The sequence below is a fragment of the Oncorhynchus clarkii genome, chromosome 3 (genome assembly GCF_045791955.1).
Source record: "Oncorhynchus clarkii lewisi isolate Uvic-CL-2024 chromosome 3, UVic_Ocla_1.0, whole genome shotgun sequence".
In the NCBI taxonomy this organism is placed as follows: Eukaryota; Metazoa; Chordata; class Actinopteri; order Salmoniformes; family Salmonidae; genus Oncorhynchus; species Oncorhynchus clarkii.
Genome location: NC_092149.1, coordinates 27,848,840 through 27,864,647, shown reverse-complemented (window position 1 = coordinate 27,864,647; position 15,808 = coordinate 27,848,840). Strand labels below are relative to the sequence as shown.

General features: G+C 52.3%; 2 protein-coding genes across 4 annotated transcripts in view; one reads left to right on the top strand and one right to left on the bottom strand.

Annotated features, from left to right (window-relative positions):
* Positions 1–10,433, top strand: part of LOC139392250 (tyrosine-protein phosphatase non-receptor type 23-like) — a 29,193-nt gene extending 18,760 nt beyond the window's left edge. The window contains exons 5-23 of the mRNA XM_071140102.1: positions 21–70; positions 250–381; positions 469–549; positions 782–913; positions 1,017–1,064; positions 1,162–1,218; positions 1,362–1,420; positions 1,613–1,692; positions 1,780–1,960; positions 2,077–2,222; positions 2,308–2,622; positions 2,712–2,866; positions 4,355–4,506; positions 4,758–7,278; positions 7,587–7,771; positions 7,875–7,979; positions 8,111–8,249; positions 8,436–8,552; positions 9,239–10,433. Coding sequence (XP_070996203.1) covers positions 21–70; positions 250–381; positions 469–549; positions 782–913; positions 1,017–1,064; positions 1,162–1,218; positions 1,362–1,420; positions 1,613–1,692; positions 1,780–1,960; positions 2,077–2,222; positions 2,308–2,622; positions 2,712–2,866; positions 4,355–4,506; positions 4,758–7,278; positions 7,587–7,771; positions 7,875–7,979; positions 8,111–8,249; positions 8,436–8,552; positions 9,239–9,844 — 5,261 coding nt within the window. The 3' untranslated portion in view covers positions 9,845–10,433. The remainder of the gene's footprint in view (positions 1–20; positions 71–249; positions 382–468; positions 550–781; positions 914–1,016; positions 1,065–1,161; positions 1,219–1,361; positions 1,421–1,612; positions 1,693–1,779; positions 1,961–2,076; positions 2,223–2,307; positions 2,623–2,711; positions 2,867–4,354; positions 4,507–4,757; positions 7,279–7,586; positions 7,772–7,874; positions 7,980–8,110; positions 8,250–8,435; positions 8,553–9,238) is intronic.
* A 102-nt stretch (positions 10,434–10,535) lies between these two features.
* Positions 10,536–15,808, bottom strand: part of LOC139392256 (sterol regulatory element-binding protein cleavage-activating protein-like) — a 29,043-nt gene continuing 23,770 nt past the window's right edge. For all 3 annotated transcript variants that reach the window (XM_071140114.1, XM_071140131.1, XM_071140122.1), the window contains exons 17-21: positions 15,474–15,642; positions 14,519–14,685; positions 14,285–14,365; positions 13,469–13,675; positions 10,536–13,321 (exon numbers count right to left, since the gene is read on the bottom strand). In XM_071140114.1, the coding sequence (XP_070996215.1) occupies positions 13,076–13,321; positions 13,469–13,675; positions 14,285–14,365; positions 14,519–14,685; positions 15,474–15,642 (870 nt within the window). In that variant the 3' untranslated portion in view covers positions 10,536–13,075. The remainder of the gene's footprint in view (positions 13,322–13,468; positions 13,676–14,284; positions 14,366–14,518; positions 14,686–15,473; positions 15,643–15,808) is intronic.

Genomic DNA, 15,808 nt, shown 5'->3' with positions numbered 1-15,808 from the left:
TAATGTTGTCTTCTCTGTAGGTGCTCTCCACTCCATGTTGGGAGCCATGGATAACAGGGTGTCCGAAGAGGTGGGCAGAAGCAATGGCCGTCTATCTCTACCACGTTAACCTCTCTCTCCATGACATCTCACACTGACATCCATTGTGTTGCCCCCCTCTTTCTGAAACTCAATATGTCCCTTTGTCTATTTCTCTCGCTTCCATCCTCACTCCCTTCTGTCTCCCTTCCCCTTTCTCTCTCCCCCTAGGGGATGAAGGTATCATGTACACACTTCCAGTGCTCCGCGGGGGCCTTCTCCTACCTGAGGGACCACTTCAGCCACAACTTCAGCGTGGACATGAGTCACCAGATCCTTAACCTCAACATCAACCTCATGCTGGTAACTATTGCACACCGCACGTGTTCTCTCACTCACACACACACACACACACACTCACACACTTCGTGGTTATTTGTCTCCATTCAGGGTCAGGCTCAAGAGTGTCTCCTGGAGAAGTCCATGCTGGACAACAGGAAGAGTTTCCTTGTAGCCCGCATCAGTGCTCAGGTAAATTTCCCTTCTCTCAACACAAGACGTAGTAGCAGGGCACGATAACACCCTCTAGACCTCAGTTGCCGTAGAGCAGGGTCGTTCTCAATAGGAATCAAACGGGGAGGGACTAACTGAACTTGTCCAATAAGAAAATGCTAATTGTTTTCTGTTGCAAAACGTTTTGCTACGGTGTGCCCTAATGAATACGACCCAGGTGTGCGACTGTTCTGTTGTTGGCCTGGTGCAGGTGGTGGACTACTATAAGGAGGCATGCAGGGCTCTGGAGAACTCTGACACGGCTTCCATGCTGGGTAAAATCCAGAAGGACTGGAAGAAACTGGTGCAAATGAAGATCTCCTACTTTGCTTCCATCGCCCATGTGAGTTTGAGACAGGACAGTGAGTTGTGAGGGAGTGTATTGCGAATGTGTTCTCAATTTGGTTAACGGATACTCTGTTATTGAATAACATATTTATTTTCAGCTGCATATGGGGAAGCAGGCTGAGGAACAACAGAAATATGGAGAGCGGGTATGTCACCTTCTTGACTATCCCTACTCCCCTCGTGTATATTCCTCTGCATACCTCCATTCTTCTACATACCAATGTCTCTCCGTGTTTTTAACAGCTGGCTTACCTGCAGAGCTCATTAGACAAACTCAGTGAAGCCATCAAGTTGGCCAAGGTACAGTCACCTTCCAATTGACTCTGTGTGTAACCTTTTCGATTTGGCCTTCTGAAATGGTTTCTTTTGAATCTGTTATCAAGCTTACAATAACAAAGTAACTGTCTTTATGCACCTTCCGCTCATTCTCTCTGTTTGAACAGGGTCAGCCGGACAGTGTGCAGGAGGCCTTGAAGTTCACCATGGACGTGATAGGGGGAAAGTAAGCAGCTATATTCCCTACTGTATATTCACTTATGATAGTGGGTAGGTTGGTACAATCTTTACCCTTTGAGATAGGTAGACAGTCACACACACTCTGTCACTCAAACAGTGGCACTCTTGCTGAAGTGTTTCTCTCTGATCCTTCCTCTCCTGTTTTATTTTGCTATTCCTTATCCCCTGTCCCTCGTAGGTTCAACTCTGCCAAGAAAGACAATGACTTCATCTACCATGAGACTGTCCCCTCGTTGGAGACTCTTGCTTCCGTCAAAGGTAACATTGAACCCTGACCTATGACCTATCCTCACACACAACCTCTCCTGCATTTCATATACTATATTTTCATCATGTCCTCTCTAGGTGCCCCCTTGGTGAAGGCCTTGCCCGTGAACCCAACTGATCCCAGTGTCACAGGACCAGACCTGTTTGCCAAGCTGGTGCCCATGGCTGCCCACGAGGCCTCCTCTCTCTACAGTGAAGAGAAGGCCAAGTTGCTACGGGACATCATGGCCAAGATAGACAGCAGGAATGAGACTCTAGAGTGAGTAGGAGAGTCGGAAGGGCTGTGTGTGTATTTGTGTCGTCTATTTGTGTCGTGCCTTTTACGATTTAATATAGTGACTTTGTGTGGTTACTGATCTAGCTCTGGGTTTACAGGCAGTTTATGGACTCTCTGGGTCTGGAGCCAGACTCTGTAGATAACCTGGACATGTACAGTCACATCCCCCCTGTACTTATGGAGAAGTGTGCTGCGCTCAGTGTCAGACCAGACACCGTCAAGAGCCTCATTCAGTCCATGCAGGGTGAGTGGTTGGCCTGGGACACACACATACACACACATATATGTACACAGCCTTTCGATACTATCCCTATGTCTCTCTCCGTCAGTCCTGTCTGGTGTGTTCACGGACGTGGAGGCGTCTCTGAGGGAGATCCGGGACGTGCTGGAGGAGGACGAGGCCGGGGTACGGGCGCTGCAAGAGGCGACAGGCCCCACGGCGGAGCTGCACCCCCAGGCACATGCCCAGACCCTGGCTGAGATCCGCAGGGACCTGGAGAAGTACATGGAGGCCCATGAGAAGGCCAGCTTCACCAACACAGAGCTGCACAGAGCCATGAACCTGCACATCAGTAACCTGAGGCTGCTGGGGGGACCACTGGATGCCCTGAGAGACGCCCTGCCGAGGCCACAACTCAACCAGGGTGGGTATAGGAAAGTGGAAATGAGTTATGGTGTTTGTGGTGTCATCTGGAGTGTGTTTCTAAATATATATGTGTGTGTGTTCCTACAGAGGAGGTGGCGGGGCTGCAGTGCATGAAGAGGATCCTGGGTAAGGTGCAGGAGATGAGGGACCAGAGGAGCACCCTAGAGAAACAGCTGCGTGACCTCATCCAGCAGGACGACATCACTTCCTCCCTGGTCACTACCGAGCGCACTGACATGAAGGTACAGGACATTGTGTGTGGGTTTGATCTTCATGACATTCTAGACTAACGCATGCCTCTTAACACACTATATGTTTTGCCTCTCTCTCTCTCCCTCCCTCCCTCTCTCTCCCCCCACCTCCCTCTCTCCCCACCTCTATCCCTCTCTCCTCACCCTCCCTCCCTCTCTCCTCACCTCCCTCCCTCTCTCCCCACCTCCCTCTCTCCCCACCTCCCTCCCTCTCCCCCCACCTCCCTCCCTCTCCCCCCACCTCCCTCCCTCTCCCCCTCCTTCTCTCCCCACCTCCCTCCCTCTCTCCTCACCCTCCCTCCCTCTCTCCCCACCTCCCTCTCTCCCCACCTCCCTCCCTCTCTCCCCACCTCCCTCCCTCTCTCCCCACCTCCCTCCCTCTCTCCCCACCTCCCTCCCTCTCTCCCCACCTCCCTCTCCCCCTCCTTCTCTCCCCACCTCCCTCCCTCTCTCCCCACCTCCCTCCCTCTCTCCCTCTCTCCTCACCCTCCCTCCATCTCTCCCCACCTCCCTCTCTCCCCACCTCCCTCCCTCTCTCCCCACCTCCCTCCCTCTCTCCCTCTCCCCCTCCCTCTCTCCCCACCTCCCTCCCTCCCTCTCTTCCCACCTCCCTCTCCTCCTGCCTCTCCCCCTCCCTCTCTCACTCCCTCCCCACCTCCCTCCCTCTCTCCCCACCTCCCTCCCTCCCTCCCTCTCTCCCCACCTCCCTCCCTCCCTCTCTTCCCACCTCCCTCTCCTCCTGCCTCTCCCCCTCCCTCTCTCACTCCCTCCCCACCTCCCTCCCTCTCTCCCCACCTCCCTCCCTCCCTCCCCCTCTCTCCCCCTCTCTCCCCACCTCCCTCCCTCCCCCTCTCTCCCCACCTCCCTCTCTCCCTCCCTTTCTCCCCACCTCCCTCTCTCCCCACCTCCCTCCATCCCCCTCTCTCCCCACCTCCCTCTCTCCCTCCCTTTCTCCCCACCTCCCTCTCTCCCCACCTCCCTCCCTCTCTCTCTCTCTCCCCACCTCCCTCCCTCTCTCTCTCCCCACCTCCCTCCCTCTCTCTCTCCCCACCTCCCTCTCCCTCTCTCCCCACCTCCCTCCCTCCCTCCCCACCTCCCTCCCTCCCTCCCTCCCCACCTCCCTCCCTCCCTCCCCACCTCCCTCCCTCTCTCCCCACCTCCCTCCCTCTCTCTCTCCCCACCTCCCTCCCTCTCTCTCTCCCCACCTTCCTCTTTCTCCCCACCTCCCTCCCTCTCTCTCTCCCCACCTTCCTCTCTTTCTCCCCACCTCCCTCCCTCTCTCTCTCCCCACCTCCCTCTCGCTCTCCCTCTCTCTCTCCCCACCTCCCTCCCTCTCCCCACCTCCCTCTCCCTCTCTCTCTCCCCACCCCCCTCCCTCTCCCCCCACCTCCCTCCCTCTCTCCCTCTCCCTCTCTCCCCACCTCCCTCCCTCTCCTTCTCTCCTCACCTCCCTCCCTCTCCCTCCCTCTCTCCCTATAGAGGTTGTTTGAGGAGCAGTTGAAGAAGTATGAGCAGGTGAAGGTGTACATCGACCAGAACCTGTCTGCCCAGGAGAACATCCTCAAGGCTCTGACGGAAGCCAACGTGCAATACGCCTCGGTCCGCAAGGGTCTCACCGAGACGGAACACAAGTGAGCAAGGGCTTGGGAAGGGTTTTAGTAGGACACCACCATTATTGGTCAAAGGACTTTGACGCTGTTCCAGTCCAAGGTCATAGGGAAGGGGCCAATATAGGGAATCAGAACACACAAACAAATCGGAGCAGACAAATGTCCACTGGAAACACTAGATACATAAAGCACTAGCCTCATGTCATTGTTACTGAAGAAGTTCTCACCTCTCCCTTTCTCTTCTCCTTCCTTTCTCTCGCTCCAACTCTCAGGTGGAACGGCACGGTGCAGACCCTGGTGGCGTCCTACGAGGCTTACGAGGACCTGATGAAGAAGTCCCAGGAGGGGAAGGAGTTCTATGAGGACCTGGAGACCAAGTCCTCCCGCCTGCTGGAGAGAGCTAAGACTCTGTGTCAGGCCAGGGAGGAGGAGAGGAAGGCCGTGCTGGACAGGGAGACCCAGAAGAATCCCCCTTCTCGGCCCACTGCAGCCAAACCGTCCCTGGGGTCCAAGGGGGGCTCTGACGTGGACTCTGCCTGTTCTAGTTTGGAGGATGCCGAGCTAGCCCAGATCAACGCTGCTATACTGAGCCTGGGAGGAGACCTGCCTGACGAGCTCCGTAGTCTACCCCCCGACCACCCCTCCCTGCACTCTGCCATTCGCCCGGGACCTGAGGCTTTCCTTCCTAGTGCCAACCTGGGTGGCAATGCTTCATTACCTTGGCCAGGGGCGCCTGGGGCACCGCTCTATACCCCTCAGTTCCCACCAAACTATCGCCCGCCTCAGTTCCCCGGCCCACTCCCCGCCCAGCGTTTCCCTCGCGGACCCTTCACTCAGCTACCCCCCCAGCAGAACCCTGTTTCTGGCTATGGCCCTCCCCAGCCGCAAGCCCCCCAAGCTGGGGGAGTCGGGCCTGCCCGTGCCCCTTTCCGTCCCTCCACTACTACAGTAGATAGTATCCAGACTCCCATCCCCAGTTATAACTCAGCCCCACGCCACCCTGTACAACCTACTGTCTCTGCAGGCTACGCTGTTCCCCCACAGATGGGTGTGTACCCACAGTACATGACCCAGCCTGGGGTGCCCATGCAAGCGCCCAGCCAGGTGCCACACCAACATCCACAGCATCAGTACCAACACCCTCCTGGGCAGCTGCCCCCTGGCTACCAGTCTGCCCCCAGGGCGATGCCCGGGCCCCGACCCCCTCCCCAGGCACAGCAGGGTTACCCACAGTACATCCCCCCCCAGCACCAGCCCCGGCCACCCATGCCCCCCCAGTATCAGCAGCCATATCCTAGTCAGCCCCAGCCACAACCCCAGCATGGCTACCAGCCCCAGTTACCACAGGGCTATCAGCCTCAACACCCTCAGCAGGGCTACCTGCCCCAACAGCCCCCACACATGATCCCAAGGGGCCCTCACCCACAGATGCCCACCACTTCCCAGCCCATGCCCCCTGTCTCCCAACCATACATGCAACCTGCCAACCAACAGATGCCCCTGCACCCTCATCAGCAGATGCTACCTCCCCAACAACAACAAATGCATCCCAACACCCAGCAAATGCACCCGCATCCACAAATGCACCCTGGCCCTCATCAGCAGATACCCCCTAACAGCCAGCCAATGCCCCCAGTTTCCCAGGCTTACCTGCCCCCCACCAGCCAGCCCATGCCCCCTGGCCTGCACCAGCCCATGCCCCCTGCTTCCCAGCCCCAACATGTCCACCTCCCTCAGGCTTACCTGTCCAGGGGCCCCCTCCCACCTCAGGGGCCCCAGATGCCCCACCCTGGTCAACCCCCCCAACATGTCTACCAGCCCCAGTTACCACAGGGCTACCAGCCTCCTATAATGCCTCAATCAGCCCCCCAACAGTCCCAGGCTCCCCAGCCTGTAGCCCCCATGACCCCCACCATGTACCCTACTCCTCCAGGTGTGAACGGCTCTCCTGGAGTCCCACCACAGCCCACCTCTATGGGCCAACCTCGGCCCCCTCCCCAGCACATGATTCCACCAACCGCTGGAGCTCCTCCAGTGGCCCTCCCACCTAACGTCATCCTTCCCTCGCCCTCCCCTTCCCCTTCTCCCTCCCCGGGCCCCTCTTCCCTAGGCCTGGCTCCTCAGAGGCCCTCCCCAGCTCCCACCCCTGGTGGTCCACCCTCTCTCCCTTCCTCCTTATCCCCCTCCACCTCCCTCTTCCCGCGCCAGAACTCCATCACAGACGACCTGCTCTCCTCCAGCCCAGAGAGCCAGCCCGGCGGCCCCAAAGCCCCCGCCAACGTCCTCCAACCCACCAAGGCTGACCCTCAGGACGGGGAGCGCCGCAAGAAGAGCTCCCAGGGTGTCCGGCTGATCCAGGGTGACCCGTACCAAGCTCCCGAACGCGTAGCCCGCCTCTGTGGCGAACTCGAACTCTTCCGGTCGGCCGTGGAGTCTCTGGAGCGCCCGTCGGTGGACGAAGGTGGCCTGTCGCCGCTGGATGCCCGCTGGAAGGAGCTCCAGGAGGGGCAGGAGAGGGACGCCAGGCAGCTGTCCATCGCCATCGCCCGCTGCTACACCATGAAGAACCGTCACCAGGACGTGATGCCCTACGACTGTAACCGCGTCCTGCTGCGCTCTGGCAAGGACGACTACATCAACGGCAGCTTTGTGGAGGAGCTGTCGCCCTACTGCCCGCGCCTCATCGCCACGCAGGCGCCGCTGTCGGGCACGGCCGCCGACTTCTGGCTCATGGTGTGGGAGCAGAAGGTTTCGCTGGTGGTCATGCTGGTCTCAGAGCAGGAGTTAGATAAGGTATGAACACACACTTAGGGGAGAAGGAATGGGCCATTCTAGGGGTCGCTTATAAAGGCTTTCTACTGTGGGTGGTAGATGTACCACCTGTTTGGTTTTTACCCAAGAAGGAATAAAAGGTAGGTAAGGAATTGGATAAGGCAGAACTTTGATTAGATGTTTTTTTTACTTTCTGACTATTGACAGAAACGTCTGTGAAAACACATTTCTTATTTAATTTGAAGTTAACAGTCCATATTTTGATTGACACATTGTAATTTATTGAGAGAACCCCAACTCCTAGTCGTTTCTTTACTGTGTTTCCGTAGGGAAAGGTTTTGTGCTATTTCCCGACAGAACGCGGCCAGCAGCTTGCTCAGGGACCAATCACAGTCACCCTGACTACGCAGAAGACCACGCCCACCCACGTGGAGCGAATGATTGGCCTGCAATACCGTGACCAGAGCCTCAAACGCACCGTCATACACCTACAGTTCACCTCCTGGCCTGAGCTGTGAGTCCACACGGTAACAACTGAATAACCACTGTATGCATGGAAATTCATATCTGGCTAACGAATACCATTTCTCTTTCTCTCGCTCTCTTTCTCCCCACAGGGGTCTTCCTGAGAGCAAGAGCAATCTAATCTGCTTCATCCAGGAGGTTCATGGATACTACCTGCACCAGAGGCCCTTACACACACCTATTGTTGTGCACTGCAGGTAACACACACATTCTATTTTATTACTGTCACCAAACATCATGATGATTAATCAAAACCAAGTGTGTGTGTGTGTGTACATGTGTGTGTTGTCAGTATTGACACTAACCCAGTCTCTCTCCGTGACCTCAGCTCTGGCGTGGGGCGTACCGGCGCCCTCTGTCTGCTGTATGCAGCGGTACAGGAGCTGGAGGCAGGGAACAGCATCCCTGACCTACCTCTACTGGTCCAGAAGATGAGGCAGCAGAGGAAGAACATGCTGCAGGAGAAGGTAAGAACACACTCCTAACAAGCTCCTGCTTTACAAGGGGTTAACTGTGCAGTTTCATAAGAGTGACGTCACATAGGCAAGTTCTCTAGTAAAAGCTCATGTCACTTTCCCAGTGCATTGAGTCAATGTTGTTTGTTGGTGTGATGGCTCTTCAAGGTGTCTCCTCTCTCTGGTGTCTGTCCGCAGCTGCACCTGAAGTTCTGTTACGAGGCGGTGCTGAAACACGCTGAGCAGGTCCTCCAGAGACACGGCTACCTCCCTACCGCCCCCTGCAGCAGGACACCCAGCACTGCTGCCACCAAGGTGAGCCCAGTCTCACTGAGGCAGTTTTTCATCCTTTTGGCATTCGGGCTTTAGGGTCTCAGACACCTGCATGGATAGTGAGTAGTGGTGATTGAGGTCGTAAATATGCTCCTATTGAAAAGTGAGTCGAAAAACTATTTTGTATTTTCTTAGATTTTGGTGGTACTCGATGTAAGCTAAAATTGAGAGGCCCTATAGATGGGTTAGCTGACAACGTCACGAAAACCAGGCTCACAAGAATTACATGGGTTGTTGTGATTCTGGATGGCAAGATAGCTACCAACAATGACAAGAAACTGCCATGTGGGGAATCGTGACTCGTGTCAGCTAGTTTCATCATGGTATATTTATCATGGACATGGTATATTTATCATGGACATGGTATATTGATACCATGTCGTGTTTTGACTGATTTCATGTTAATATGGCAAAACATTTGCTAGCTAGCTAATCAACAACTGTAATGATGTATGAGACAAGTGTTCATTGTGCACATTTGTTTTCAATAAACATTGGAGACTAAATATAGTTTACACGTTGTCAACAATCTAAGCCAACCACGTCTGTTTTTCCCCATAGTTGTGCACGTGTTGGTTTTGTTGCTTAACAACCAACCCTTCTGTACTACACTACTGCTTTACTGCTCCCTCCTGTTTAAATATTGTCTGGTTGTCTTCTCCCTGTAGCCTTACTCTCGCCAGGAGTCCCAACAGGACATCATTCTGGGAGGTGACATGACCATCAGCTCCATTCAGGCCACCATCGCCAAACTCAGCATCCGGCCCCCCAGTGCCACTGACCCAGCCATGGACCCTGTCCCTGACATTGGTGCCCCCTCTGGCCTAGAGGACCAATCCTTCACCTCCCCCACCGGCCTGCCCTTGGATAGAGAGCTAGAGCCAGCCGCCACCCCTGCCCGGGACCCCTCTCCCAGCGGAACCCAACCCTCCTCCCTCAGTCCCCCACTCTCCTCCCCAGAGGAGGTTCAGTCCCCACCACCCAATGGTGTGGATACCACCGCCCCTTCCTCACCCCCCACAGCCAATAACCAGGTGACCCCTGATCCAGCCCCTTCCTCTGGCCCGGCCCTGAACTCTCTGGAGCTGCTGGCCTCTCTGACGGCCGAGGCCTTCTCCATGGAGGGTGGTGGGTGCAAGGGGAAGCACCGTGTCACTAAGCAGAGCTTCCTGCAGCCTGCCGAGGGCCAGGGCCTCCACCAGGGGCCCCGCGAGGAGGAGGGAGACGACCCCCTGAGCAACCTCGACCCCCTCTGGAGCCTCAACAAGAACTGAAACACAGCCACGATGCCCTCGTTCTCACTTCATAGCTGTGTCAAACTGACCTGTAGCCTTTAGTACTATTTCTTCTTGATTCTCGGCTAATGAACCAAAATGACTAGAATGGTGGAAACTCCAAGATTCACAACTAGAAGTTATTAGTGGTAGGGGCTGGTTTGAACCTGGTTTTGAACGCTTTAGGGACACTTCAGGGGTCCTACATTCCGTCACTGGTGGCCTGGCTGTGCTTCTGGGACCGAATCACTGCACTTGTCTTTTCTTTCCCTGTCTTTCTACCTGTACCAGATGGGTCTGTTCTTCACTCGCTGCTTCAGAGCTGGCCACTCAGCATCCCAGCATGCACTCCTAGCAGCAGTGTCTATGGTTCCCTCTTACAGCTGGTCACTCTGGGCAAGGGGTTGGCGTGGACTCAGATGATAGTGACTGATAGGATTGCCAAAGGGTGGGGGAGGAGCTTGCAGACGCAGGCTCTCGTTATGTTAACCGCATACATAGAGCAGAATCAGCACGTCTTAACAATATTTTTTTTCTTGTCTTTCATTAACACTGTAAATATATCTTGAATAAATTTAGGTTGGCATGGTTTTGACTACTGTATTTAAAACACACCAACCGTGGATACTCAAACATTCCATAAGATAACTTCTCCCCCCCTACAGAAAATCACACACTACAGACCACATGACAAGGTATCAAAGCCTCTTTATTTGGAAATTAGTAAAAAGTTTTGCTCCTGTGTTAAAAATAGTAAAATTGCCCAGAACATTTGCTACCGCCACTACAGTCTGTGGCACCCTAGCCAACCGAAGGGAGGGGGTTCAGGAGGAGGGAGGCAGAACAGGCCTATGATTCCACAAAAACAATATTTACACCGGTTTCTTTCTGCCCCTCCCTCCGTCAACTATTTTGTAGGACCAAAAGGGTCAGATCAAGGGGACATGGGCTGTGTTCCAATTATCTTAAATGCTTCCCTTCTCATCTCCTTTCATCACTACAGTGGCAGAACGCTGTAAAACAAATGTAGAAACTCCTGTTCCATAAACATTCCAATGTTGTTGGGAGCATAGTGCTCGCAGCCCCAGAGTGATGAGGTTTCATTCCTGCATAGGCCACATATTGTGACAGTGTATGTGGGTGTCATATAACTATCGTATCATTCTTTGCAAGCAAGGAGATAAGGAAAGGCAGCTTAAAAGGACTTGGAACACAACCATATTTAACTCAGGCAACAGTTTATATCCTTACAATTATAAGTGAATCGACACGCTCTAAAGCATTTACCTATTATGTACATTAAAAAAAGGAAATAAATTAGAACCATTACACACGGGTGCACAACTCCAGTCCTTCTGGGATGGCGTGTGTCTGGGTTTTCGTTTCTCTTCAATTCATCATAAACCAGCAGACAACGCAACACTAAAGCTGTCCACCCGTGCATTCACAAGTCTGATGTGTGCGTTTTTATGTTTTCTGAATGTCTTTCTATACATTGTTACAAAGTGCCTAGTGTGTGTGTGAGCATGTGCATTTGAGAGGGTTAAGAGTTAGTGCACAAGTTAGTGTTATATTTCTGTTGGTTGAAGTTGAGTGGATTTGCTTTTCAATATCAAGCATCTACATTCAGCTATGGGTGTAAGTAACCAAGTAGGCTAACGTCTACGGTCAAGTACACTACGCTCTCTCTGCATTGTGTGTGTCTGCAGGCTAGCGCTACAGTCACTCAGAGGTAACGGGCTGGGAGAAAGGTTGAGTTATTAGTAGAGAGGCTCCAACCTAGAGGGTACCATCATATTCCTAGTCTGAGACCCCCCCTGACTCCTTTGCTCACATGAAAAGACAAGGTGTAGTTAACCACATTACTGGTACACTACCCATCCTCTCCTTTTATGCCTGATAGGGTTCTCAAACTCACAAGCAGAGAATTACAGACATAAGACCGAAAGAAAAGATACCTTTTCAGTGAATTGGGAAAAACATAGCGGACAGAGAAACACAGTTGTAAGATTTCTTTTCAAGAGGAAGCCATTTTAGGTATTTAAAAAAGTAACGCAATATCCTCAATGGAACCTTTTGTCAGAGAACAAGACGTACAAAGGTAGCATGAAAATGTTACTAACATAACACCGTGCAATTGAATATAGTCACAATCTCAAAAGATCTGACATTTCTCCTGGGAACAGTCAACATGGGAAGAGAGCAGCCAATGTAGAGCTGCCACACCTTCAGATGCAAATCTCAAATTCAAGCAGAAAGTATAGAGCCTATTACAGTTTAAGGGGCTCTTAGGGGCCAGATGGGTCCTCTTGCAGCAACAGTAGCCCTAAAATCAGAGCTTGAGGCTGGGGTAAGGCAAGGAACCTCTCCCCCTCAATCCCCAACGCCAAGAAAACACTTAAGCGATTTCAGTTCCAAAATAATTTTACAAATCTTAATCTCATCATAACCAATGTTTTAAAAAAAATGACATCAACTCCACATTATATTATGCACACCTCAAATTGTTACTTAAAAATGTATCACTAATAAATAGATTTAAACATAAAAACAACCCCCTCTCAAGGTGCATTTCATTACAGTAATCGTATCCAGTTCTCTCTCACACACACACACACAATAATGAATGATTTTTGTCAGCAATGTTTTCACCATAAAAAGGGACTGTTTCTTCCCCAGGACACAAAACACACACATGCTAATAACTGCTTTGCTTAGCCCAGCGGCCCTCAGACTTCATGACATGAGCCTGCTACAGCTGCACTACATTGATTGGCTGGCGTGGTATCAAACACTCCGCCAATGACAGCAGCATAGTGTGCAGTGACAGTCTGATTTTGGGATGGAAACCCCCTTGGGGTGTGTGTACCCCAAACCATCCAATGCTTGGATAAAAGCTAGTAACAAGGTCAAGGGTCATCTTTCTGGTCAGACAGACCTCACCCTGTGGCAGGTTGACCCCTTGTAAGTCTGTCTGTACATCTGTCTCTCCAACCAGACATTAGCTTTATAAAAAAGGTTATGTATTGCTATAGAAATGCCCTGCCAGCTAAATCAGGTGAAGCGCTAACGATCTGAATGAGCCACAACTCTTTCCAAGAAGATTGACCAACTGCAGCGTAGTGTAGGGCCAAAATGAGTTGAGTTTGCATATATCCCCATTGTCAGTACTGACCATTTTGTCTACTCCTCCAGGCCACTGTGTGGCGCCTGTCCTAGTTCTGCTTCTGCTCAGTCCAGCTTCTCCAGCACCGCGGGTACGTAGACCAGGCTGAGCTCGGAGCCAAAGTCGCAGACGATGGCGGCGTTGTTTAGCACCACGAGCTGGCGGACCCCCTGGCCGTCGCTGCTCTGGCCCAGGTAGACCGTCTGGAGGAGGTCCCCGAAGTTCAGGTCCCAGAAGGACACACAGCCCTGGCCTCCTGTCACCAGGAGAGACTCAGAGATCACCCCCAGACTGGCACCGCAGCCCACCTCCTGGGGGAGGGGGGGAAGAAAGAAAGACAGGTTAGGTTTAAGAAGGAAGGAAAAATTGGGATAGAAGAGGCATAAACTATCGTTGAATAACAGGAGACTAGTTTACCTGATTTCTCCCAAATTAGCCAAACACATACAGAGACGCACCTGCTGTATGGAGTAGAGCTTGATGCCCGTGCTGCGGTCCCAGATGCAGATGAGGTCGTCGAGGCCGCTGCTGATCACGCACGATGTGGTGCACACCAGTGAGGTCACGTCGCCGCGGTGACCGTACACGTGGCTCACTCGGCTGCCCGTCAGCACATCCCACAGACAGATTGCTCCATCCTGCCCCCCACTGGCCAGAACCATGGTCTGCAACACGACAATGACATACTTCACATGGGTCATATTCATTAAGTACAAACAGAAAAAAGTGGACTGCTATGAGGAGGGACTACCTGGAGTTGTTCATAAGAAATCCTAATATTCCGTTGCAAGACGTTTTGCTACGATGTGCCCTAGTAAGGGGGGCTTACAGTTGAATGGATTTTGATCGGAAAGGAGTACCTTAGGCCGCGTTTACACAGGCAGACTTATAACCAATGAGACCAGCTCTGAAAAAGATCTGATTTGAAAAGATTTAATGTGATTGGTCAAAAGACCAATTAGTGTAAAAAATATCAGAATTGGGCTGCCTGTGCCTTAGTGACTCTCCTGCACAGCCAGCAAGACTGGTACAGAAGGTATGGAGAAGGTGGAATTTTAGGAGCAAGGTGAGCCCATTACATAACTATCCTTCTGGGGGAAATTCTTAAAGGGAGCAGACTTTGGGTTGGAAGGCAGCCAGACAACAGTTTAGCCATTGTAACACAGCTTTGGGGGACATGGCTGTACCATCGGACTGCCCCGATGGGGGGGGATTCAGACCGTACCATCGGACTGCCCCGATGGGGGGGGATACAGACTGTACCATTGACTAACCTGGTCTATGTAGATGGCAGTGATTCCCCCAGAGTGGCCCTGGAGCGTGAAGAGACAGCATGAGTCCTCCAGACGATATACCTGACACACAGGGACAAACAGCAGGCTTTTAGTGTGTGAGTGTTGATTTTATACTGTATTATCATGCAAAAGGTTGGTGAACGATATACACGTGTGTGTGTATGTGTTTCTGTACATCTGTCAGCGTGTTTCTGTGAGCGTGTCCTCCCTCACCCTGACAGTGTGGTCCTGGCTGCCCGTGACCACTCTGCCGGCAGCGGCTCGCAGCACCGTGATGGGTTTCTGGTGGGCACACTGCACAGAGCGCGTCAGCTGGCATGAGATCACATCCTCACTGCTGTAGCAGGGCGAGGGCGGCATGTTACTACGCCCGGGGGGACCTGGCACCACACACACACACACCCAACATACGTTTAGAGTTAAAACGCTCCGAAAGTCAGGACGTCACAAAGGTCAAAAGTAAACATGTCTGGAGACACTTTACTTGATAATTAGTTAACTACACTATTTATAGCTACTGTTGTACTGCCCGGGCAATAACATGTGACTCCAGTTGTTAACATTTTACTGATTGTGACACAATCGACTTTCCAAGCATATTAGACATACACTGAGTGTACAAAACATTATGAACACCTTCCGAATATTGAGTTGCACCCCCTGTTGCCCTCAGAACAGCCTCAACTCGTCGGGGCATGGACTCTACAGGGTGTCAAAAGTGTTCCACATGGATGCTGGCCCATGTTGACTCCAACGCTTACCACAGTTGTGTCAAGTTGGCTGGATGTCCTTTGGGTGGTGGACCATTCTTGATACACACGGGAAACTGTTGAGCGTGAAAAACCCAGCAGCGTTGCAGTTCTTGACCGCCTGGCACCTACAACCATACCCCGTTCAAAGGCACTTAAATATTTTGTCTTGCCCTTTCACCCTCAATGATACACATACACAATCCATGTCTCAAGGCATAAAAATCATTATTTAATTATTTTCTTGTTTCCTCTCCTTCATCTACACCGATTTAAGTGGATTTAACAAGTGACATCAATAAGGGATCATAGCTTTCACCTGGTCAGTATATATCAAGGAAAAAGCAGGTTCCTAATGTTTTGTAAACTCTGTGTATATTGACATCATTGGGTCGTTTGACAGTGTGTGTGAAGCTCACCTCTGTATTGCAGTAAGCCCAGAGGCTTGTTGATGTCGACAGTGAAGAAGTCTAGAGAGCCGTCGAGTCTGGCCGCCACGATCCTGTTGTTGAGGAAGGCCAGGGCTGTGATCCCCGAGACGCCGTCTTCATTACTGCAGCGTAACGAGCCCTCCACTGCGTCCCACAGCTAACCACATAACACATTAGTACACTTGCCCTGGCTTTTTCTCACTTTCCCTTTGTCAATTTCTCCTACTGACACTCTCCTCTTGCAAATATTGTTTCCTGCTTTCTCATTATGACTACCTCCTCTCTTTCCATCTCACCCACTCCCACTGCACCCATCCAGTTGT